This window comes from Leucoraja erinacea, chromosome 5 (assembly GCF_028641065.1).
Source record: "Leucoraja erinacea ecotype New England chromosome 5, Leri_hhj_1, whole genome shotgun sequence".
Lineage (NCBI taxonomy): Eukaryota > Metazoa > Chordata > Chondrichthyes > Rajiformes > Rajidae > Leucoraja > Leucoraja erinaceus.
Window position 1 is genome coordinate 92,223,049 of NC_073381.1, and position 26,773 is coordinate 92,249,821.

The 26,773-nt window shown below is 45.6% G+C and overlaps 1 protein-coding gene across 4 annotated transcripts in view; it reads left to right on the forward strand.

Annotated features, from left to right (window-relative positions):
• LOC129697565 (CSC1-like protein 2) overlaps positions 1-26,773 on the forward strand; it is a 138,134-nt gene that overhangs the window by 37,437 nt on the left and 73,924 nt on the right. For all 4 annotated transcript variants that reach the window (XM_055636238.1, XM_055636235.1, XM_055636239.1 and 1 more), the window contains exon 2: positions 23,334-23,511. In XM_055636238.1, coding sequence (XP_055492213.1) covers positions 23,356-23,511 — 156 coding nt within the window. In that variant the 5' untranslated portion in view covers positions 23,334-23,355. The remainder of the gene's footprint in view (positions 1-23,333; positions 23,512-26,773) is intronic.

Below are 26,773 nucleotides of genomic sequence, written 5' to 3' on the forward strand. Positions count from 1 at the left end.
GAATCAGCCTGAAGAAGGGTCCTGACGTCGCCTATCCATGTGCCCCAGAGATGCTGGCTGACCCGCTGAGTTACTCCAGCACTTTATGTCCTTTCGTGTAATCATAGCATTTGCAATCCTTTAGTATTGTCAATGCTTGGAGTGGAAGGTTGCCATAATTTTCCAATATTTCCTTGGTATGCTGAATGTGACAGAGATTTGTGAAGTGGCAACATAGCACAGCTGTTCAAAGATGCAAGGACATTCCAGCAGTAATAAGCTGGTCAGTTCAACATTGGTGGTAAGGAAGGTTTTACAAATGATCATTAAGGGGGGAAAAAATGTACATGTACTTGGTACGGTTTGGTTATGCATTAGTACAAGGTAGATTGGGTTTGGTTAAACTAATTGACCTTTTTAACATTGTTTAAGAAGTAACTGCAGATGCTGGAAAATCGAAGGTAGACAAAAATGCTGAAGTAACTCCAGCTTTTTGTCGACCTTTTTAACATGATTACTGAGGTTGAGGAAGGGGGTGCAGTGGATATTGTTGAATTTTGTAGTCTGTGATAATACAATTAGTAAAAATTGTTTTTGAAAAACGGAGTCTTATGTAAATGGAGAGTCAGTGCCAGTTTTTTAAAACACATGGGTTAATGGCGAAAACAATGGTTTGTAATTGAAGATAGACAAACTGCTGGAGTAACTCAGCGGGCCAGGCAGCATCTCTGGAGAGAAGGAATGGGTGACGTTTTGGGTCGACACCCTTGGTCTGAAGAAGGGTCCCGACCAGAAATGTCACCCATTCTCTACAGACTTGCTGCCCGTCCGGCTGAGTTACTCCAGCATTTTTTGTCTACCTACTATTTACGATTTATTATAACTACTCTTAATTCAAATTCACACATGCACTGACTTCACAGCCCAACACCCGGACTTCCATCTGTATATATGTATATAGCGCCGCAGAATTGTGCACCTATCCCCCCCCCCCCTCCCCCCCTTCTCCCTTCTGTTTTTTGTTTTTCTGTTTCTTGTTTTTTGTACTAAATTATATGTATGCACTGAGTACGAGCAGCTTTCAATTTCACTGTACATGTATAGTGACAATAAATGGCATATCATATCATTTAAACCAGCATCTGCAGTTCTTTCCCACACAATGGCTGTTCTTCCAGACTGAAGGATTATTTAGAATATAGTGTTTACCAAGGGTCAGTAGTACCATTGCTTTTATTGATGTACGACGATGGGACACAGAGCAGTACTGGGCAGGAATGGGTCCTTCGGCCCACACATGCCTGCATAGCCTAACCCCTTTCTGCCTGCACATCCTTCCATTCCTGGCATATCCATGTGCCCGTTCAAAAACCACAAAAATGCCACGATCATGCCCGTCTCCAGCACCAGCCTTCGCAGTGCGTTCCAGGCACTCTCGGTGTAAACAGCTGGAGCTAAGGTTCCCAACCTGGGATAAAGGTTCCCGACCTAGCTCAACCCATCCCTAATGCTCAGGCTCTCAAGTCCTGGCAGCAGCCTCGTAAATCCTCTCTGCTCTCTTTCCAGTTTAGCAACATCTTTCCACTTTCAAATAGTGTTGGCTTGGGTCAGTTTGTGCCATGCCAGCCTCCTGTAAAAAGCAGCGCAGCAGCTTCAAATCCATAGAGACACATTAATGCCTTTACTTCCTCAGAAGTTTGGAGGCGATTAGGCATGTTGCCAAACACTCTACTGGGCTTCAACAAGTGCACGGCAGCGAGCATACTGCTTGGTTTGTAAATTTGAACGCTCAAGAACGAAGGGAGGCTGCAGAAAGTGGTGGACACAGGTACTGATCTCCCCACCAGCAAAGGTATCTACTGGAGGTGCAGCAATTTGTCAAAGACCTGCACCACCCTGGCGACACTCTCTCCTCGCTGCTCCCATTGGGAAGAGAGCACAGGATTCTGATAACCATGACCTCAGGGTCAAGGACAGATTCTCCTCATCAACCATCCGGCTTCGGAACCACCTTGTACATCACTTACCTCAACAATAAACTAATATGGTTGCTCTACATCTAAGGTTCCCAACCTGGAGTACATTTACCTCCGGGGGGGGGGAATTTCACCTACCCAGGGGATAAATTTGTTGATTCTGGATTTGTACTGTCATTGACTGACTGGTTCTGGTATCTGTTCATCATTAGTTGGGAACAATAGACAATAGGTACAGGAGTAGGCCATTTGGCCCTTTGAGCTAGCACCGACCGCCATTCAATGTGATCATGGCTGATCATCCCCAATCAGTACCCCGTTCCTGCCTTCTCCCCATATGCCCTGACTCCGCTATTTTTTAAGAGCCCTATCTAGCTCTCTCTTGAAAGCATCCAGAGAACCTGCCTCCACCGCCCTCTGAGGCAGAGAATTCCACAGACTCGCCACTCTCTGTGAGAAAAAGTGTTTCCTCGTCTCCGTTCTAAATGGCTTATTCCTTATTCTTACCCCTGCGCTAGAGCATTACACACAGTATTGCAACCAATCTTATGTCTCGGGTTCAATGTGAAGGTCCTTAAGTGGGTGCAAAGGTAATTTATTGAATGGTTCTGGGGATGAAAGATTTTGGGTTCAAGTCAGTCAAGTCAAGTTAGCGTGGGTCTCTTTGGACTGAAGGCAGATTGAGTGGAGAAGTAAAGATTATTACAGATTTTTTTAAAAGGTAAACCAGAAAAATCTGTTCCCATACTTTATCTAGTGGTATAAGGATGTGGGGACTAGAGGGTTAGAAGAACTAAAGGATGTGGTGGTTGGTCAAGAGAATAAGGAACGATACAAGAGAACCTATTGGTGCAGAGAGTGGAACAGACCTGGATCTTGCCAACTTTTAAGGGTGGTGATATCAAAAAGATTTGTGGTCATTTTGGGGTAATTGCAGGATTGTTGAGTTAGTAGGGCAATGAAAAATGTCTGAGTTGCCCTGCAGAGAACTAAATGGGCCAAATGGCCTCCTTGTGCTATAATTTCTTTATGACTGACTCTGTTGAAACACAAAGATATTGACAGATGTTGTATCAGGAGTGGACCATTTGGCCCCTGCTCTGCCATTCTACAAGGTCGTAGCTGATCTTCTACCTCGGAGCCATTTGCTTTCCCATCCCCCTTATCCCCTGTAATTTCTCTTATCAATCCCAATTTTGAATGCAGTCGATGATTGATTCTCTGCTGTGGTAGGGAATTCTGACGTTTCAGCATCCTTGGGGTGAAGACATTTTTTCAGTAACCCCCTCTGAGGAAATGCAGACATCAATTATTCTAGCCTTGCCTTGTCGTAATTTTCTATATAGCTCCGAGGCGATCCATTCTGAGAGATCACTGGTTCTAGTCTCCCTAGAGGGAACACATCCTTCTTATCTCTACCCTACAAATCACCCTAACAATTATATATATTATATTTATATTTATATTATATGTATATATATTATATATTTATTATATACAGGTGCACAACCTTTTATCCGAAGATCCAAATAACGAAAACCTACGAATAGCAGACTTTTTTTCAGTCCTTCAAGAAAGGTCCTTGAAAACCTTCACCGAGGGCGGCCCGCAGAGGTGACAGCGGAACCTCTGGTCGGTCCTCAAAGAAAAGGGAACTAAATCCCCATTCATAAAAGAGAAGGTGAGGGTATATTGCACGGGAGGGTTAATAATTGACAATATGCTGCTGTCTGCCCGCTGAGTTAAAAAGTTCCCACGGTAGACTCACGATACACAGTCTTGCATGGGAACTTTTTAACTGAGCGGGCAGGGAGCAGCAGATTGTCGCTCCCTTCAGTTTCACCCCACCTACACCCCTCTGCTTCCCGGCCATGTGTGTGACCCCTTCCCTCCCCTCTCCAGCTCCCCGCCCATTGCACCGGCGTGGGGGCTTTGCACTGTCTTCATATCGGCGATGCCAGCATACAGTGCCAGTCACCGGACACGTCAGGACCAACGGGACACCGACCCTCGGGGCCACTGCAAGCACAGAGATCCCAGAGACCCACAGGCAGCAGCAGCCCAGCCCCGTTCCAACTGCAGAGGAAAACTGCAAACTGGCCGGAGACGTCAGGACCACCAGAAGCCGCTCCCCGATGGGCCGCTACGGCGACAAGTGGCAGTTCGCCCACAGCCCGAGCTGTGCCCCCTCATCGGGACACCGACCCCCAGGCCCACTACAAGCACGGAGATCCCAGATCAGCAACTCCAGCCCAGCCCCGCTCCAACTCCAGAGGAACACGCTCCCCGTAGGGGCAGAAGCTGATGGTGTGCAAGGTACGTCTTGTTCTTGGGGTGGCGCAGCTTGGGCTGTGGGCGAACTGCCGCTTGTCGCCGTAGCGGCCCATCGGGGAGCGGATTCCTCTGGAGTTGGAGGGGGAGGGGGGTATTGTGGTGTTTGATCGCCCCCTGCTATCCCAGGGACAGGGAGACAGGACGTTCACTGAGGGCGGCCCGCAGAGGTGACAGCGGAACCTCCGGTCGGTCCTCGACGAAAGGGGAACTAAATCACCATTCATAAAAGAGAAGGTGAGGGTACATTGCGCGGGAGAGTAGGAATCCCAAGACAAAGTTGAGTGAGCGTTCACCGAGGGCGGCCCGCAGAGGTGACAGCGGAACCTCCGGTCGGTCCTGGAAGAAAGGGGAACTAAATCCCCTTCATAAAAGAGAAGTGGAGGGTATATTGCCCTCCCTTTTGATTGTATCACTTCTGCCTCCACAACCTCCAACCTAATGGTTCCCCAGCCCCGCACGGCCTGGTTTTACCTTCTCCATAAACAATAACATCCATTAACAGAACTCCCCTGGCAGACCCATTGTTCCTGCCTGCTCCTGTCTCCTCAATTCCAGCCAATTTCCCTCTACCAGCACTCTCCTCCGCCTAGCGGAGCTGATCCTTGCAACAACTTTTCCTTCGAATTCTCCCACTTCCTCCAAATTCAAGGTGTAGCCATGGGCCCTCGCTATGCCTTTGTCGGGTAGGTCCAACAATCCTTGTTCCAGGTACACAGTGACCCTATCCTCGAACTCTATCTGCACTACATTAACAACTGTATTGGAGCTACCTCCTGCACCCATGCAGAACTCAAGGACTTCAGTAACTTCACTACCAATTTCCATCCTGCACACAAATTCACTTGGACCACCTCTGACATCTCCCTTCTCTTTCTTAATCTCACCGTCCCCATCACAGGAGATAGACTCTCGATTGATGCCTGTTAGAAACCCACGGCTATCTAGAGACTACACTTCTTCCAGCCCTGCCTCCTGCAAAGTCTCTAGTCCAACTCCCAATTCCTCCCTCTACCCCACATCTGCGCCCAAGAGGGTGTGTTCCATACCAGGACATCCGAGATGTCCTCATTCTTTAGAGAATGGGGGGGGGGGGGTTCCCAATTTCTATTATGGATGAGGCCCTCAAGGGTCTCCTCAGTATCCCGCAGCTCCACTCCGGATATGCTTCCTGTCTTGCTGAGTTATTCCAGTGTTTTGTGTCTATCTTTGGTGTAAATCAGCACTTGCAGTTCCTTCCTATACACTTTAATGGATAGGGTTGGGTCAGTGTTTGAGAACCAGCAGGTTAGTATTCTACAACGTATCGGAATGCATGTCAGTGCTGTACCCAAATCAAGGGAAAGGACGAGATCGACTCGTGTAAACTCCTGCTTGTTCCGAAAAATTTGCTATTAAATGTTACTCAGCCACCTCTACTTTGATCAGATTTCCTGAGCAGATATCTTTCAACTTAATGCTACAATCAATCAGAATCTGCTCTCTGTAAAACCCAATTGCTTTATAGCCCAGTTTTATTACTGCATTGTTTCTGGACGCATGATTAAGTAATTTAGCCACAAGCCCGTTCAAACTCCTTTCATTACAAGTGAGGCAATTATACACGTGTTGGTTTTTTTATTCTTTGAGTGGACTGGTACTTTTTGCTGACAGGGTTTGCTACTTTGCACCTTGTTTTACTTCTGGTGCGGTCAAATTGCATTCATTGCTTTGCCACAGTATTGACTAGTTCGCGTCCAGAATTCCAAACAATCGTGAATCTAAATCATTGAGCAAAAGCTAGTAGGTCTAGACTTGTCCATTCCACTCTGCAATAACACTGGAAAGAGTATGCACAAGTCAAGTCAAGTCAAGTCAAAGTAAACTTTATTGTCAATTCAAATAATGCAACAAGTAGTTACACAGAGGATTGAAATTGCGTTTCCCCATACACCAAATGTGCAAGTAATATTTATAACACAGACAGACTATATACCAATAAAAATAGACAATGGACATATACATTATATAAAATATTCACAGTGTGCCAGAGTGTAGTAAAATTTTAAGGTATGTTATTAAGGTGCAATAATAAAAGGTGCAATATAGAAACGTTCAAATAGCATACTGCAGACATTGAGTTAAAGTTATTTTGACAGTCAGTAGGGCAATTTTTTGTTTGTGTAATTCACTTGTTCAAGTATTAAAAATGGAATTTTCATACTCGGAAATTTTCTTGATTTTCAATGGACATTACAAAAAAGCTGTGTGTTGATTCACAATATCTGATGGCTTGATTGCTGTAAATAAAAAAAGCTGTGGGTTTTGAATCTGGTGGTTTTGCCCTGGATTAGTGCATGCCGAGAAAAATACTGCGGTAAAAAGCGCTTACCGGATGGTAGGAGGGTGAACATGTAAAATAATAAGGTACATTAATTGTTTGTGGGGCTGCGGAGGTTGCGTGAGACAGTGTCTTTGATGATATTTCGAGGTCTATAAAACTAATAATACCTTTTGCGACCCGGGTCTTGCAGCGATTTTTCGTTAATGATTTACTACAGCCTCTTGCGACAGATTCCCGAGATTCATGGATATAAGTCCTGGATTGCTGGTTGGGGTGATCCATCACCTCATTCAAACCTGGGGCTTCATTCATTTGAGACTGAGACGCAAGGAATTGCAGATGCTGGCATCTTGAGCAAAGTTCTGGAGGAACAGCGTGTCAGGCAGGATCCGTATAGAGAATGGACTGACGTCGTTGCAGTTCTGGACCCTCCTTCAGACTGCACCCACTGAGTTACTTCAGAACTTTGACTTCCTTCTTATCTCCCTCTCTATATTTCACTCCTCTCTCTTAATCTGGCATCCAATTGTCTTTTCACCTCTAGCCTTTGTCACTTACTCTGCCCATTTGCCCATGAACCCTCCCTTACCTGTACCAACCTTTGCCAGGCCTTTCCCCCCGCTCCCACCTCTTCTCAACTTCTCCCCCTTACTCCAATCAGTGAAAAAGGGTCCCAACCAGAAACATCACAGATGCTGTCTGACCCACTGTTACTCCAGCACATTGTGTTTTGCTTTTAAGATTCCAGCATCAGCAATGTCATGTCTCTGTGATAAATCTATTCCTTATTTCCAGAAGCTGCATGATAACCTCACACATTCAGTTTTGCAGCCCAGGAGCTCCTAGGGTTCTCTTTCTTGGCAGTGACCAAGAAAGAATTAAAAAATATTTTTTGGCTGGATATCCACCTTGGAGCCTGGCATTTGTCATCTGGAGCAATGCTTGCAAGCAAAGCCGTTACGTGCCAATTGCTGGTGTAAATCACAGCTTGGGATAGCTATCGTAAACATTTGGATACTTGAACACTTCGGGTGGCGCGGCGGTAGAGTTACTGCGTGACAACGCCAGAGGCCCGGATTCGATCCTGACCACTGGTGCTGTCTGTACTGAGTTTATATGTTCTCCCGGCGACCTCATGTGTTTTCTCCGAGATCTTCGGCTTCCTCCCGCACTCCAAAGACGTGCCGGTTTGTTGGTTAACTGCCTTGGTATAAATGGAAAATTGTCCCTAGTGTAGGATAGTGTTAATGTGCGGACTCGGTGGGCCGAAGGGCCTGTTTCTGTGCTGTATGTCCACACTAAACTTGGCCAAGCAATGCTATAAACTGACTCGACTGGCAAGTTGTTGCCTGATCAGTAAAACATCATTGAGATGTGTCATTGCAATAATGAGGCTTATGTAGTCGGATCTTATTGTCTCTGGAGTATCTTTGAAATGAGATTGAAAGAAAAGTTGATTATAAGACAGTGAATGTATTTTGGTGTTTAATAAAAACTTACCCTTTGCCCCTGCTGTTAGATTTTGTAATGTGAAAAATTCAATTGCTCAATGGTACATCACAGACAAAGAGCACCCTCCAAAAAACAAGTCTAATCAGGAAAATATTATTTTAAAACCACTTTTCTTGTTTTGTGCAAGGTATTTGAAATATTTTAGTTTTCTGCATGCAATGTCAGCACGCTTCAGTTATGCAGGGTGCTGGAGAGGTCATAGCTGGATTACTGTGTACAGTGCTTCATCTCTTAGACAGTAGATCACGAAGTATAGCACGGAACGGGTCCTTTGCCCCATGTATAGGGCATGATGCCAAGCCAAGCTAACCTCATCTGCCTACATATGATCCACAATCCCTCCACTCCATGTAGCTACGCTAAAACATCTTAAACGTAAATATTGGATCTGCCTCCTCCACCTCTGTGTCTGTGTGTCTCTGTCCTGGTCAGTCCACATCTGGAGTTTTGTGCATCGTGTTTGGCCTCTTATTTCAGCACATTGCTGTGGAAGTAGTTCCGAGCAGGTTTCCTGGATGCAACCAGAATGAGCTGTTTGTCTTACAAAAGGTTTGGGTGCGAATTAACTGGAGTGTCGAAGAGTGAAGTGGGACTTGATTGATTGTGTGGAGAATTCACAGGATCTGTGAACAGCATGCGTCTCCTCCTGCGGAAGACTCTAGAACCAGGGACCACTAGTTGTCCATTTTATGGTGGGGTGAAAACATTTGAGGATTGAGAGTCTTTAGAACTCTTCCTCAAAAGAAGAGACTTTAAATACTTAAGATGGAGGGAGATATATTTTTGATACATAAGCAAATGGAAGGTTACCGTAGGAGGCAGGAGTAAGGAGATCTTGCCCTGATCTTGTATTAATAGCTAAATAGGCCTAATGGGCCAAATGGCATACTAGCCGCAGAAGCGTTGATTTCCCCATTCTTCAGCTGTACAAAGTCTTGCTGCTGTCACAAGCAACTGCAGATGCTGGAATCTTGAGAAAACCACAGTGCTGGAGGACGTCGGCAGGTCAGGCAGCATCTGCAGAAGAAGTGGATCGATAACGTTTTGGGTCGGGACTCTTCAGACTGCGATGCCGGTGATGAGAGTAGCTGTAGATAAAATGTAATGGCAAAATATGATGGGTCGTTGGCAAATAAAATCAAGACTGGGCTGGAAGGCGATGCAGGTCTGAAGATTGAGTTTGATGAAATGATGGCAAGCCCAGTTGTGGTTAATGGGCATTTTTCAAGGATGGAAGGATGTAGATTGGTAGTTTCCATGATGTGAGATTATTTTACATCTGATTCTGAAGAGCATAGTGGTGTCAAATGTCACACCCAGTGCAGTGCATCTGTGCGGCTACTGTATTTCTGGTTCTAACAGTAGTATCTACCATCATTCCTTGGTACTTCCTAAGAAGGCTTAAGTTTGGCATGTCCACAACAACCTTCACCAACTGATAGACACAATGCTGGAGTAACTCCGCGGGACAGGCAGCATCTCTGGATAGAAGGCATGGGTGACGTTTCGGGTCGAGACCCTTCAGACTTCTCGACCCGTAACGCTGCCTGTCCCGCTGAGTTACTCCAGCATTTCACTATCTTCGGTGTAAGCCAGCATCTGCAGTTCCTCCCTACGGAACCCTCGCCAACTCCTACAGAGGCCCTACAGAAAGCATCTTATCAGGATGCATCACAGAATGGTTTGGGATCGGCTCCAACGAGAAATTGCCGAGTGTTGTAGACGCAGCCCAGACCATCACGCAAACCAGCCTCCCTTCCATGGACTCCATCGACACTTCACGCTGCCTCGGCAAGGCCACCAGCATAATCAAAGACCAGTCTTACTCGGGACACTCTCTCTTCTCACCCCTCTCACCTGGCAAAAGGTACAGCAGTTTTAAAAAGCACACCTTCAGATTCAGTGACAGTTTCTTCCCAGTTGTTATCGAGCAACTGAACTGTCCTCTCACCAACTTGAGAGCAGACCTGACCTCCCATCTACCTCATGGGAGATCATTGAACTACCTTACATGGACTTCATCGGACTTTATCTTGTATTAAATATGATATCCTTTATTCTGTACCTATACACTGTGGATGGCTTGATCGTAATCAATGGTATAGTCTTTTTGTTGACTGGATAGCCCGTAACAAAGCTTTTCACTGTACCTTGGTACATGTGACAATAATAAACAAAACTAAATTGTAGGATTTGAGGAACAGCAATTGGAGGAACTAAATTGGAGGAACAGCACCTCATATTCCGCCTGGGTTGCTTACGTCCGGGTGACATGAAACTCTCTGTCCTGGGTCTCCTCCATTGCCAGAGTGAGCAACACTGGAAATTGGAGGAACAGCACCTCATATTCCGCCTGGGTTGCTTACGTCCGGGTGGCATGAACGTTGAATTCTCCCAGTTTTGCTAGCCCTTGCTGTCTCCTACCCCTCCTTAACCCTCGAGCTGTCTCCTCCCATCCCCCTGCCCTCGGGCTCCTCCTCCCTTTTTCCTTCCTTCTCCTCCCCCCCACCCCCCATCAGTCTGAAGAAGGGTTTCGGCCCGAAACGTCACCTATTTCCTTCGCTCCATAGATGCTGCTGCACCCGCTGAGTTTCTCCAGCATTTTTAGTGTACCTTCGATCTTCCAGCATCTGCAGTTCCTTGAATAAATTGTAGGACAGCCTGGAGGCCTGATTCTTATCATCGTAGCCATACCTTGATAATATTTGATTGTGTGCAAAGAGCTTTGGGGCATTCCAAGGATATGTCTTTTCAGACGTAGGCCCAGCAGTACCCTGCAAAATAAAACACACACTTCTCTCGACATAGGCGTGCAAGAATTGAAGCTTTTCACCTGAGCAATTCAGTCTAGAACAAAAAACAATGCAGGAACTACTCAGCAGCTCAGCCAGAATTCTCTCATGAGAGCAGGAGAAACTATCAACATCTGAAGAAGGGTCTCGACCTGAAACGTCACCCATTCCTTCTCTCCAGAGATGCTGCCTATCCTGCTGAGTTACTCCTGCATCTTAGAAACAATAAACACTTTGGAACAATGACCCTTCAACAGAAGTTTAGCCTTGAGATGCAGCGCGGAAACAGGCCCACGGAGTCCGTGCTGACCAGCGATCCCTGTACACTAGCACTATCCTACACACTAGGAACAATTTGCAATTTTTACAAGTCAATTAACCTACCAACCTGAATGTCTTTGGATTGTGGGAGGAAGCCGGAGTTCCCGGAAAAAAAACAATGTCACAGAGAGAACATACAAACTCCATACAGACAGCACCCATAGTCTGGATCTAACCTGGCTCTGGTGCTATAAGGCAGCAACTCTACCACTGTGCTGCCCCTATTTAATTAAAATTAAATCCCAAAGACATGCGGTTTTGTGGCCTCTGTGAATTGTCCCGCGTATGTAAGCAATATATGAGAAAGTGGGATAACATGGAACTGGTGTAAAGGCAAGGACTCACGGGCATGTTTCCAAAATCAAATAAAATTCAGTTTTACAGCTTGCCCCATTGGGTTTAAGCCCTTGCCCTCTCTTCTAATCCAGTGTAATGCCCCCTGAGATTGTGTACTGTTGGTCAATGGGGTTGCCTTTACTGTTTGTTCACTTTTCCCTACTCTATGCCCTACTTAAACCCCAGTTTCCAAGCTCACTTAGTTTGCATTGAAGTGATCTGATTAATTGTGTGAAGTTGTGCAATAGCACTGTAAACATTTCCTGCATTCCTTTTTTTGTCCAATGTTTAACTCTGGTCCAGTCGCTGGTTTTGCGGTGACCTGCTAAGACTATGACCGTCACCTAAAAAATCGCCCAGTGGAACAGACCCTATACTGTTTGCGTTTTTTTGTATCTTTTTGAAATGGCCCGTTTCATCCATTAAAAGCCAGAGGCGAGCATGTTCATTATTACTTTGGTTTTGTTTATTGTCGTGTATCCCAAAGTACAGGGGAAAGAAATTTGTATATTATTACATGCTATTCAGTCAGCGGGGAGACTTGTACATGATTAGAATCAAGCTGTTGGCAGTGTATAGCAAATATCTTAAGAGCGGAGCAGGTTAAAAGGATTAACATTTAGTGCAAGGTGAAGTTTTTCTATAGAGGCTGATGAAAGTTGTTTGGGCCGTGCCAAACCTAAACCTTCTAAGGAAGTAGAGGCGTTCTGTGTTTTCTTGGCCTTTGATTCGATATGGCTGGTCCAGGACAAGTTGCTGAGATATTAATTGAATTGATTGAAAAATACAGCATGGGAACTGGTGCATCAGCCCACTAAGTCCCCACCGGCCATCAATCTTCCATTCACGCCAGTTCCATATTATTCCATGTTATTCCACTTTCTCATCCACTCCCTGCACACTAGGGGCAACTTTACAGAGGCCAAATAACCTACAAACCTGTTTGTGGTAGTGGGAGGAAGTAGTGGGCGTACGTGCCAACTCCACACAGATAGCACCACACAGAGGCAGCAGCTCTACCAGTTCTATTATCACAGTATATTCAGTTTGAATATTCTTAAATTAATTGCAGTGATTATAAAAAAGCTTCCTCAATGTTAGATAGATGCAAAAAAACTGGAGTAACTCAGCGGGTCATGCAGCATCTCTGGAGAAAAGGAAAAGGTGACGTTTCGGGTCAAGACCCTCCTTAATGTTAATCTGGGTCTAAGACAAAGTAGAAACTGATAGTGCCGTATTTCTAATCCATTGTAAGATTATTCTTCTGTACTGTATATTGGATGGCAGTGTTTGCAGAAGTTAGAGATCAATTGAACACAAGTAAGCCCATTATATTGAATTGCCAACTTTATATATTACACATAGGCATTCATAACTGGTGAAGCAATTAGAATCTGTAGCAACACGTCAATAGTAGTTCCATTAGCGGGACAATAATGTAAGCTCAAACACCAAGGATTGCATGCACTTGAGAAATCTGACGGAGCCCAGAGGAAAGGGCAGGACATCACTTGCAGGCGAGGACATTAGCTAAAGTTATAACTTGGCAGCTGAATGCTAACTTTTCTAGCCTTTTATAAAATGCACCCTGTCGGTAGTAGAAATGAGGTAGACTGGGAGCGGGGTTGGGGAAACGAAATGGGACCTCAATTACCCTGGAAGGAATCTATGATATTTTTATTTTATTAGAAATAAGGGATTCCTTACTTCTAGTTTTCTTTTTTTTTTTTTTTTTTTTTTTTATCCTTTTCTAGATTCCTTATTTTTCCTGGCCACACAATGCAAACCATCTAGGTTGACGAGGACATTGGTGCAGTTGTGGGCCATTACTAATCTTCTAAAGCATTTGATTATGATCAATATTCGGGTTACTGGGCAGTGGGCATGAGACTGAATACTGTACCTGGGGACTGCAATGAATGAGGCTTCCTTGAAGCAGCGGGGGAGAGTACACTGTTGCGCGAGGCAGCTGTGCTTGCGTTCTGTCTGCGCTGGCACAAACTCGAATCCCTCGGAGACCCCTCGATGCTTTCATATTTCCTTTATAAAATGCTTGTCAAACCTTGTGAAGATGGTGGCACAGCGATGCAGTGGTAGAGCTGCAGCCTCACAGTGCCAGAGACCCAAGATGTACATTACGATCCTGACCACTAGGGTGCATAAACATAGGAGCTTGCACGCTATTTCTCTCCCTTTATTGTAACCGTAATTTGGTGGGCTTACTTTCTAGCTTCCCACATTTTCAACCTAAGGCAAGCCTAATTTGAGACTAAATATAACGTAAGTGTGCATTTAATTGTCTTATATTTGCTAAAATTGGCTTCTGTAAATTGCCCTTGGTGTGTCGGTCATGGATCTAGTGTACGCGAGATGGATGGTCGGCGTGGCCTCGGTGGGCCGAAGGACCTGCTTCCACGCTGTATCTCTAAACCAAACTAAAGATTGGTGTGGATGGCCTGTAAGACTCTGTGCTGTATCCTTGACTCTGTGATAGAAACATAGTCATACATCACAGAAATTGGTCCTTCGCCCCAACTTGTTCCTGCCGACCAAGATGACTCATCTACGCTAGTCCTGCATTTAACTCGTATTGCTCTAAACCTTTCCCATCCATCCAAATGTCTTTTAAATGTTCTAGTAACTTCCTCAACTACCTCCTCTCGTAGCTCGTTATTTATCCACCTCCTCTGCTAATTTTGTGCATTTAGAATACTGCTGCCTTTTATTTGTATAATCTCGTATTATGTGGTTCAGGCTGCCTTAGTCTTTATGTTTAGGAAGGAACTGCAGATGCTGGTTTACACTGAAGATAGACACAAAATACTGGAGTAACTCAGCGGGACAGGCAGCATCTCTGGGTAGAAGGAATGGGTGCCGTTTTGGGTCGAGACCCTTCTGAAGATCTGAAGAAGGATCTCAATCCAAAATATTATCCATTCCCTCTCTCCAGAGTTGCTGCTTGTCCCGCTGAGTTACTCCAGCATGTTGTGTCTGCCTTAGTCTTTACATGCTTCACCTCTTCATCTTTTAACCCGTGTCCAGGAATTCGGCTGCTGATACCAGCTGTGGGCATCTTCTAAAACTGACTATTCGGCATGGACTATTTTCTAAATGGGAGAGAATCCAGAAATCAGAGGTGCAAGGGGACTTGGGAGTGGTGGTGTGGGATTCCCAAAAAGTTATTCTGCAAGTCGATCGGTACTAAAGAAGGCAACTGCAATTCTAGCAGTGGAGTAGACAAAGTGTTTAAGAAGGAACTGCAGATGCTGGAAAATCAAAGGTAGACAAAAGTGCTGGAGAAACTCAATGGGTGCAAGCAGCATCTATGGAGCGAAAGAAATAGGCAACGCTAGCATTTATTTCAACAGGGCTTGTATACAAAAACAGGGATGTAATGCTGAGGCTCTATAAGGAGCTGGTCAGGCCGCGTTTGGAGTATCATGAGCAATTTTGGGCACCGTATCTGAGGAAGGATGTGCTGGAGAGGGTCCAGAGGAGGTTTACAAGAATGATCCCAGGAATGAGTAGGTTAACCTATGATGAACATTTGTCTGCTCTGGGCAGAAGAATGGGGTTCGGAGGGAGAGGTAGATCAGCCATGATTGAATGGCGGAGTACACTTGATGGGCTGAATGACCCAATTGTACTCCTATCACTTATGACCATATTTTGAGATAAAATTATGAAACATTTTGAAAGTACATTGACCACAGGACTGTATAGCACAGGGCCGAAAATGTTGCCAAGCTAAACCAATCTCCTCTGCAAGCACATGATCCGTATCCCTCCATTCCGTGCCTATCCATGTGCTTGTTTAAAAGCCTCTTAAATGCCACTATCGTATCTGCCTCCACCACCACCCTGGCAGTGCATTCCAGGCACCCACCATCCTCTGTATAAAAATAAATAAAAATATACACACAAACACAAAACACACACACACACACACACACACACACACTTTGCCTATCCATAATCTCCAGAGATGCTGTCCGACCTGAGTTGCGTCAGCACTTGCAAGCATCGCCTTAACATTTTTCTAGCCAAAGGGCCGCTGGCAAATTGTATTGAACAGAATGGTTTGTTGAGCTCCCAGAATGGTTTGTTGAGCTCCCTGGATGGAGAGAGGGAATGCTGTAAACCAGTAAGGCCTTTGAAAAGTGGCATTCATTTTTATGGCTAGAATGAAAATATTCCTTAATCCCTTGGTAACGTATCTTAACAAACCTTAATCACCTGGTGCTTCTCGTTTCTGGACTTAAAAAAAAAATGCTTAAGTTTCAAAGTAGAACTCGCCTGTAGTAATAATTACTCGTACTGAAAATGACACAAAGACTTCAAAGCATTCCTGAAATTGTAAAACTTGCTTTATTAATTCAAGTTTTCATGTCCTGATTAGATAGATATCCGTCCGTTATCAGTTGGGTGTAACCCAAATAACGTTGAGAGAAGTTAGTTATAAAAGCATCAGCAAAGCCTTTAGTCTGGTTGCTGAGCCCCCGATTACATTTTAATTTAGTTTATAGATACAGCATGAAAGCTGGCCCTTCAGCCCACCGAGTCCGCGACGACCACTGATCACCCATACACTAATTCTATCCTACACACCTGGGACAAATTACAGAGGCCATTTAACATAGAAACCTGTACGTCTTTCGGATTTGGGAGGAAACTCACAGGGAGAACATGCAAACCATAGCAACACCACCCATAGTCAGGATTGAACCCGGGTTTCTGGCATTGTATAATTCCCCTGTCCCACTTAGGAAACCTGAACGGAAACCTCTGGAGACTTTGTGCCCCACCCAAGGTTTCCGTGTGGTTCCCGGAGGTTTTTGTCAGACTCCCTACCTGCTTCCACCATCTGCAACCTCCGGCAACCACCTGCAACCTCCGGGAACCGCACGGAAACCTTGGGTGGGGCACAAAGTCTCCAGAGGTTTCCGTTCAGGTTTGTTAAGTGGGACAGGGTTAGGCAGCAACTCTACTGCTGCGCTGCTGTGCCATCCAATTATAAATAGGCTGCAGCCCATTTTTGACCTACAGTTCTTTCAACATTGCAAATTAAATCCAAGATCTACAACCTCTCTATTTCACCTCTAAGCCTTTGTCACTTCCTCCAGCCATCTACCCCTCATATCCGAGCAACGAACCTCGTAAATCTTCTCTACCCTCTCCAGCTTAACAACTCGTAAAAGCGTGACCAAGGGTGACCAAAGGGAACACAATACTTCAAATATGGCCTCTCCGTTCGTGTACAACCGTAACATAATCTCCCGACGTCTATACTCTATACTCAATACTTTTAATCGATGAAGACCAATGTGCTGAAAGGCGTCTTGACTGCCCGATCTATCTGTGACACCATTTTCATAAAACTATGTACCTGCACTCCTAGAGAAGGGTCTCGACCCGAAACGTCGCCCTTTCCTTTTCTCCACTGATGCTGCCTGTCCCGCTGAGTTACTCCAGCTTGTTATGTCTATCCCCTGGATTCCTCTGCTCTACGAGGCTCCCCTGCCACTCACTGTGAAGGTCCTGACTTGGTTTGACTTCCCAAGCAGCAATGCCTCGCCCTCGTCTACATTAAAGACAGACACAAAATGCTGGAGTATCTCAGCGAGTCGAGCAGCATCAGGAGAAAAGGAATAGGTGACCATTCTGGTTGAGGCCATTCGGACAGAGTCCGGGCAGAGGGAAACCAGAGGTATGAAAAGGTACAAAGAACAAATGAAAGGTATGAATTGAAAATGAAACTCTATTAACCATTCCTCAGCCCACCTGCCCAACTGATCAAGATCCTACTGCAATTTTTGATAACCACCTTCTCCATCTATGATGTCAGCCACTTTTGTGTCATCTGCGACAAAGAGTTCTTTCTTTCGCATTTGGGTTTGCTTTTAATGTTGAAATTAATTCTCTGCAGGCATCTGCTGTAACTGCTGAAGCTTATAAACTGCTTATTGGAGAAGATATGTTGTGGCTGCCATCTCCTGTGTGCTCAGTTGAAATGCAACAAGGGATGATTGCCCGCAATGCAGCCTCTGAGTTACCGGTAGTCAATTGGCTTTTGCTCACAGAAGTAGATGGGTGTCGAAGAAAAAATCAGCAGATGCTGGAGAACGGAATTAACAGGAAGTGCTGGAAGCATTTAGTTTAGTCAGCATCTGTGTTGAAGTAGCTGGTGTACATGTTGCATGGTGATCTAAGCTTTCAGCTTGTATTTGTTCAGCTCTATCAAGCATTCTCTCAAACTTAGCACACGGTGCTGTTGTAACTCGGGCTGAGTTTTTATGCGGCACAGTGGCGCAGCCGTAGAGTTACTGAGTCACAGCGCCAGAGACCCGGCTTTGGTTCTGACGGCAGGTGCTGTCTGTATCGAGTTTGTACGTTCTTCCTGTGACCCCGTGGGTTTTCCCCGGATGCTCCATTTTCCTCCTGTCTCTGAGGCGGCATGGTGGGGTGGTATGGAGGCGCAGCGGTAGAGTTACTGTCTTACAACGCTTGCATGTGCCAGAGACGCGGGTTCCATCCCGACTACAAGTGCTATCTGTGCAGAGTTTGTATGTTCTCTCCCCGTGCTTGGAGTTTGTCTGAGATTGGTCCCCCCCACAAAAGCATGTTTGTAGGCTAATGTACTTGGTTTGTATTGCTTGGTCAGGTCTGGGGGGGGATTGCCCCCCGGGTCCCCCCCCCCCCCCCCCCCCCCCCCCCCCCCCGCCACGGGTACAATGTAATCCCGTGCTACCTGCTCCATGGTCGGATGGTCGGCGACCAAAACGTCTCCCTCACCTGGTTTGCCAGGTGAGGAGGGGGCTGTGGATTCCCAGCAGGACCAAAAACAAGACCTGTCAAAGGGTGGGTGAGCTCCTGGCGAGCCAACGGCCATCCACACTTCAGTAGAAGTTGCGATCGCTGTCGTACGTAGCATTGTAAGGAACGATGATAAAGCACACACACCAAAATCCTATACCTCCAGCGGCGGAACTGGAGGACAGATGTGTGGTGCGTCCGTCACCGTTCCCGTCGGAAACCAGCACCACTGCGTCGCTAATGTTTTCAACGATGATGAATGAATCGCTGGTCGGCGCCGACTCGGTGGGCTGAAGGGCCTGTTTCCACGCTGTATCTCTAAATTAAACTATGCTGAACATGGATAAGCGATATTTTGGATCGGGACCCTTCTTCACGACTGAGTCCTATTTTGGTAAACCAGCACCTGCAGTTCCATGTGTCTACATCCTCTCAAACACATTTCCATCCTCCCTGCACTAACCTTGTGTGATAACCTTCATCCCTGACACCGTTCTAGTAAATCTTTCTGCAGCGTCTCCAGAACTGCACAATCTCTTAATGTGTGATGATCAAAATTAGACGCAGGACTATTGAGGTTTAACGAGAGCTTAAAATCTCTGGAATGTAACGGATTACTTGAAATGGGTCTTGTTTGGTGAAGATATTTGTTAGGCTGTTGTACTCGAAAGCATTGGAATGAGGTTGTGAAGGTGGGTTTATGCAGTGAGCATTTGTGAAGATGCTTGAGAAGACCGTGCTTAGTAGAAGGTGAAGTAAGTTCAGTTGATTTCCTGGAAAATTGCTATTCCTCACTCTAAAGAGTTGCAATTAATAATCTATCTCGAGGATCAATTGTAAATTTAAAGTATTATGTTTAGTTTTGGGCGCCATGTTTTAGGAAAGATGTTTTCAAGCTGGAAAGGGTGCAGAAAAAATTTACGGGGATGTTGCCAGGACTCGAGGGCGTGAGCTATAGAGATTGAGCAAGCTACGAAATGTTTCCTTGGAGCGTTGGAGAATGAAGGATGATAGACAGTAGACAATAGTTGCAGGAGTAGGCCATTCGACCTTTCGAGCCAGCACCGCCATTCAATGTGATCATGGCTGATCATCCCCAATCAGTACCCCGTTCCTGCCTTCCTCCCATATCCCCTGACTCCGCTATCTTTATGATCTTAGAGGTGTACAAAATCATGAGAGGAATTGATTGGGTAAACGCCCAGTCTCTTGCCCAGAGTAGGGGAATTGAGAACCAGAGGACTAGGTTAATGTGAGGGGTGAAAGATTTAATAGGAACCCGAGGGATAAATCCTTTTATACAAAGGGTGGTGGGTGTATGGTACGAGCTGCCAGAGGAGATAGTTGACATAGTTACTATTGCAACGTTTAAGAAAACATTTAGACAGGTACATGGATAGGATAGGTTTAGAATAATATGGGCCAAACTCGAGCAGGTGGGACTAGTGTAGATGTTGGTCGGCGTGGGCAAGTTGTGCCGAAGGGCCTGTTTCCATGCTGCATAACTCTGACTCTAAATGTGAACCCCTGTATTTTGTTTAATGCAGGCAATATAGCTTGATTTACAGAATACTATCAATCATAACTGTGGCCTTTGTGATTTTATAAACCACTCTAAGGTTCCCCCACTCGGCCTCCTACATTCCAGTGAGTCTGTGCCTTGCCCCATCCAATCTCTAATATGGACACAATATGCTGGAGTAACTCAGCGGGACAGGCAGCATCTCTCTTGAGTGCTATCCTTTCAGTTTATACAATACATGAGTACAATCAAGACACACACAAGTCCAACAGGCAAAGAGAAAACTGCCAGAGCGCAATATATAGTTTTCAGCATTGTAGTATAGAGGTCCATTGCCCGAATTAAGGCGAGTTGGAAGATCTGGATGACACCCCCAGCTTATTGGGGAACTGCTCAATTCAATTCAACTTTAATGTCATCGCACAAATACAAGTATGAGTACAACAAAATGCAGTTTTGTGTCAGTCCGTAGTAGTTGTGCATAAAGAAATTTAAAAAAAAATAGAAAGAGAGAAGATACAGAATAATCAAAAAATACAGAATAATTAAACAATGGGGACGGAGGGACCGGAGAAATCTATCGGCGGGACTCCGAGTTCAGCAATGTGATTGTATTGTTGTAGAAGCTGTTCCTCATCCTACTAGTACGTGACCTGAGGCTCCTGTACCGCCTCCCTGATGGGAGGAGGGCAAACAGTCAATGGTTGGGGTGTGAGCGGTCTTTGATGATCTTCCCAGCCCGTCTCAGACACCGTTTTCGGTGGAGGGCATCCATAGCAGGGAGCGGGGCACCGATGATGTGCTGCACGGTTTTCACCACCCGTTGTAGTGCCTTCCTGTCCGCAGCAGTGCAGCTGCTGTACCATACCTCATAAGTCCCTGACAACAGAGGGGAAGAAACTGTTGTTAACTTCGGCAATACGCACTTTAAAGCTTCTGTGTTTGCTTTAGTTTAGCGATCAGTGTGGAAACGGGTCCTTCAGCCCAGAGTCCACACCAACCACTGATCACCCGTGCAGTAGTTCCATGTTATCCCAGTTTTGCATCCTACACACGAGGGGCAATTTACAAAAGCAAATTGACTGACAAACCTGGGCGTCTTTGGAGTGTGGGAGGAAACCCAGAGCACCCGGAGAAAACCCATGGGGTGACAGAGAATGTCCAAACCCACGTCTCTGGTGCTGTGTGCAGCAGGCATACCTCTGTGCCACTGTGCCTTCCCAATGGGAGCTGGTGGTAGGGGGAATGACCAGAGTGAAAAAGGTCTTTGACCATGTTGGCTGCCCGCCCTCCTGAGGAAGCGTGAAGTGTAGGTGGAGACTTCCCACCATCGGCGGAGGTGCGTTTGTAGCCAAAGAGACTGGTCCAATTTGTATGTTTAGTTTAGAGATATAGCGCAGACACTGGCCCTTCAGCTCACCGAGTCTGACTCAACCAGCGATCCCTGCACATTAACACTATCCAACACACAGGGATAATTTACACTTGTACCAAGTCAATTAACCAACATACCTGTACGTGGGGGGAAACTGAAGATCTCTGAGATAACACACCCGGTCACAGGGAGAACGTACAAACTCCGTACAGACAGCACCCACAGTCGGGATTGAACCCGGGTCTCTTGCGCTGTAAGGCAGCAACTCTACCGCTGCGCCACCGATGTCGCCCTTGTGCTTGGCAATTTGTGCTTGTCATTATTGATTAACTCATGCACAAGGTGTCCTCCATAAGGTTTGGGACAAAGACCCATCATTTATTTATTTACCTGTGTACTCCACAATTGGAGACTTGTAATAGGAAAAAATCACATGTGGTTAAAATGGACACTGTCAGATTTTATTAAAGGGTATTTTTGTACATTTTGGTTTCACCATGTAGAAATTACAGCTGTGTTTATACATAGTCCCCCCCATTTCAGGGCACCATAGTGTTTGGGACACATGGCTTCACAGGCGTTTGTAATTGCTCAGGTGTGTTTAAATGCCTCCTTAATGCCGGTATAAGAGAACTCTCAGCACCTAGTCTTTCCTCCAGTCTTTCCATTACCTTTGGCAACTTTTATTGATGTTTATTAACATGAGGACCAAAGTTGTGCCAATGAAAGTCAAAGAAGCCATTAAGAGCAAGAATAAAACTGTTGGAGACATCAGCCAAACCTTAGGCTTACCAAAATCAACTGTTTGGAATATCATCAAGAAGAAAGAGAACACTGGTGAGCTTACTAACCGCAAAGGGACTGGCAGGCCAAGGAAGATCTCCACAGCTGATGACAGAAGAATTCTCTCTAACAAAGAAAAATCCCCAAATACTTGTCCGACAGATCAGAAACACTCTTCAGGCATCAGGTGTGAATTTGTCAATGACCACTGTCCGCAGAAGACTCCAAGAACAGAAATACAGAGGCTACACTGCAAGATGCAAACCACTGGTTAGCTGCAAAAATGGGATGGCCTGGTTACAATTTGCCAAAAAGTACTTAAAGGAGCAACCACAGTTCTGGAAAAAGGCCTTGTGGACAGATGAGACGAAGATTAACTTTCAGAGTGATGGTAAGAGCAAAGTATGGAGGAGAGAAGGAACTGCCCAAGATCCAAAGCATACCACCTCATCTGTGAAACACAGTGGTGGGGGTGTTTTGGCCTGGGCATGTATGGCTGCTGAAGGTACTGGCTCACTTATCTTCATTGATGATACAACTGCTGATGGTAGTAGCATAATGAATTCTGAAGTGCCACTATATATGTGTCTGAATAGACACATCCTATCTGCTCAAGTTCAAACAAATACCTCAAAACATATTGGCCAGCGGTTCATTCTACAGCAAGACAATGATCCCAGATATACTGCTAAAGCAACAAAGGAGTTTTTCAAAGCTAAAAAAAGGTTAATTCTTGAGTGACCAAGTCAATCACCCAATCGGAACCCAATTGAGCCGCCTTTTATATGCTGAAGAAAAAACTGAAGGGGAGTAACCCCCAAAACAAGTATAAGCTAAAGATGGCTGCAATACAGGCCTGGCAGAGCATCACCAGAGAAGACACCCAGCAACTGGTGATGTCCATGAATCGCAGACTTCAAGCAGTCATTGCATGCAAAGGATATGCAACAAAATACTAAATATGAGTACTTTCATTTACATGACACTGCTGTGTCCCAAACATTATGGTGCCCTGAAATAGGGGGGGGACTATGTATCAACACTGCTGTAATTTCTACATGGTGAAACCAAAATGTATAAAAATGGCCTTCATTGAAATCTGACAATGTGCACTTTAACCACAGGGTGATTTTTTTTTTTTTTTTTCCCTAATACAAATTGTGGAGTACAGAGGTAAATATATAAATGATGGGTCTTTGTCCCAAGCATTATGGAGGGCATTGAAGATGTCAGGACTTACATTTAGTGGTGTCTGTCTTTTTCTTTGCAGTTAAGATCATGAAGAAATAAAGATGACATTTAATTTAGAGCCAACCACTAGCTCCAGAGTGACGGTGAATTCTAATTTAACCTATTGCTACAGTGCTCGGATAAGAAGTACTGTGTTGCAAGGCCTGCCCTTCGGAGGGGTTCCTACAGTTCTTGCACTAGATTTTATGTGCTTTTTGGTAAGTGTGCATGTTTTGGATTGATATGTTAAAAATGTTAAAATAAAATGTAAAAATTGTCAAATTTGTTTAAAAAAAAAAAAAAAAAAATCCATTCAAAAGATACTGCTACTGAACTTGCTCATATCGGTGGACGATACAGGGAATTTCCAATTTGAGGTAGCTGTAAGGGTATTACCACTGACAGCACAACTACTTCAGGCAGGGCCCAGTTACTAGTGTTGTCTGTTCTTGAGCATTCTCCTCCCACCCCTGCAATCAGTCTGAAGAAGGGTGCTGACCCGAAACTTCACCTATCCTGATTTCCAGGGATGCTGCCTGACCCGCTGAGTTAGCAATTTGTGTCTTTGTAGGTTAGAATGGAGCAGCTGGGCTTGTATACTCTAGAGTTTAGAAGGATGAGAGGTGATCTTATTGAAACATATAAGATTATTTAGGGTTTGGACACACTAGAGGCAGGAAACATGTTAGAAACATAGAAAATAGGTGCAGCAGTAGGCCATTCGGCCCTTCGAGCCTGCACCGCCATTCAATATGATCATGGCTGAGCATCCAACTCAGTATCCTGTACCTGCCTTCTCTCCATACCCCCTGATCCCTTCAGCCACAAGGGCCACATCTAACTCCCTGTTCCTGATGTTGGGGGAGTCCAGAACCGGGGGCCACAGTTTAGGAATAAGGGGTAGGCCATTTAGAACAGAGATGAGGAAATTACTTTTTCACCCAAAGTTGTGAGTGTGGATGAGGGCAGTGGAGGCCAATTCTCCGGATGCTTTCAAGAGAGTTAGATAGAACTCTTAAAGATAGCAGTCGAGGGATATGGAGAGAAAGCAGGAACGGGGTACTGATTGTGGATGATCAGCCCTCGACAACAGAGACACTTACGTAAGATGCTGTTCATCGATTACAGCTCAGCATTCAACACCATTATACCCTCTAAACTGATCACCAAACTCGGTAACCTGGGCATCGACCCCTCCCTCTGCAACTGGATAATGGACTTCCTAACCAACAGACCCCAGTCTGTTAGGCTAGACAACCACACCTCTTCAACCCTCACCCTGAACACCGGCGTTCCACAGGACTGTGTGCTGAGCCCCCTCCTCTACTCCCTCTTCACCTACGACTGCACACCTGTACATGGTACTAACACCATCATCAAGTATGCAGATGATACAACGGTGATTGGCCTCATCAGCAACAACGATGAGTCGGCCTATAGGGAGGAGGTCCAGTGCCTAGCAGCATGGTGCGCTGACAACAACCTGGCCCTTAACTCCAAGAAGACTAAGGAGCTCATTGTAGACTTCAAGAAGTCTAGGGGCGGCACGCACACCCCCATCCACATCAACGGGACGGAGGTGGAACGTGTTTCCAGCTTCAGGTTCCTGGGAGTCAACATCTCCGATGACCTCTCTTGGACCCACAATACCTCAACTCTGATCAAGAAGGCTCACCAGCGTCTCTTCTTCCTGAGGAGACTGAAGAAGGTCCATCTGTCTCCTCAGATCCTGGTGAACTTCTACCGCTGCACCATCAAGAGCATCCTTACCAACTGTATCACAGTATGGTATGGCAACTGCTCTGTCTCCGACTGGAAAGCATTGCAGAGGGTGGTGAAAACTGCCCAACGCATCACCGGTTCCTCACTCCCCTCCATTGAGTCTGTCCAAAGCAAGCGTTGTCTGCGGAGGGCGCTCAGCATCGCCAAGGACTGCTCTCACCCCAACCATGGACTGTTTGCCCTCCTACCATCCGGGAGGTGCTACAGGTCTCTCCGTTGCCGGACCAGCAGGTCGAGGAACAGCTTCTTCCCGGCGGCTGTCATTCTACTCAACATTGTACCTCGGTGACTGCCAATCACCCCCCCCCCCCCCCCCAGGACACTCCTCCCACAGGAAAAACACTATGTCTGTATACATGTAAATAGATTTATTTATTGAAAGCATATTCTATGTCACTCTTCCAGGGAGATGCTAACTGCATTTTGTTGTCTCTTGTACTCTGACAATGACAATAAAGTACATCTGAATCTGAATGACACATTGAATGGTTTCGTTGGCCGGATCTGAATCTGCACCTATGTCACATTGAATTTTTTTTTTTTTTTTTTTTTTTGGATGGAGATAGGTCCTGCACCTCATTACTGTCTTCTATTGTTAATTGTCGGTTATTATTACATTATCTCCAATACTTTTGTAAATTGCCCCTAAAGAGATAGATGAGTGAATGAAAAAAAAGGGGGGAAAGAGATAGTTAAAGAAGAATGGAAAAATTTATTAAAAATAGAAAACATCGTTCGAGATATGTTCGTACATTTCAGTGTGTAGCATTTCATCCAATCTTTAGTCCGAGCGCTAGTCTATTGTTAATTGGCCTCTGTAAATTGTCCCTAGTAATGAATGAATAACAAAGTGTGACAACACCGAACGAGTGTCAACCGGTGATCCATGGTCGGCGTAGACCGGTGGATGCAGGACCTGTTTCCATTCTGTACCTCTAAACTAAACACATGGGGAGGTTACAGCGGCCACTTAGCCACCTAACCTGCAAGTGTACCACTTTTCCCCTCTAGCTGTCACTAGCCACTCATCAAAAAGCTGGCCCCCTCTCCCCTCACCGGCGTCCACCTATTGCCTGCCTCAAACTCGCCTCTCTTTTCCAGCTTCCTTCCCCACTACTCCATCACTGAAGAAAGATCCCAGCCCAAAACGTTGCCTGTCCATTCCCTCCACCGATGCTGCCCGACCTGCTGGTTCCTCCAGCACTTTTGTGTTTCTGCTCAAGGTTCGAGCATCTGCAGTTCCTTGAGTCTCCTGCACCTATTTGAATTTGGTGTGTTCCCTCTCCATCCAAGTAGCAGACGACACAGACATGTGGCCTGAGACCCCTTGGCCCATGATCCCGCTGCAAGCCTCAGCGATCGCACCATAAAGGTGAGATTGCCCAGAGCAACATTCGTCAGTTTCAGGGTGGTGTTGGTAGAAATCTGCAAGGTAGATGAACGGCTGATTTTTGTCCCTTGCATTTTTACTGTCAATTGTGTTGTGCTAGAACTTCTCCATTTCGTTTTTCCCATTCTATCTCTCCCCCCCCCCCCCCCCCCCCCCCCCCCCCCCCCCCAAATCCCCTGGAGAAATTTTGCCTGCAATAATATTAAAAAGGGACCACCTGCAGTTTGGAGGCAGGAAGAAAAATAACCTCGACTCAAATATAATATTTATTACCTTTAATGCTGATTCTAATCTCCTGCTTCCTTGTG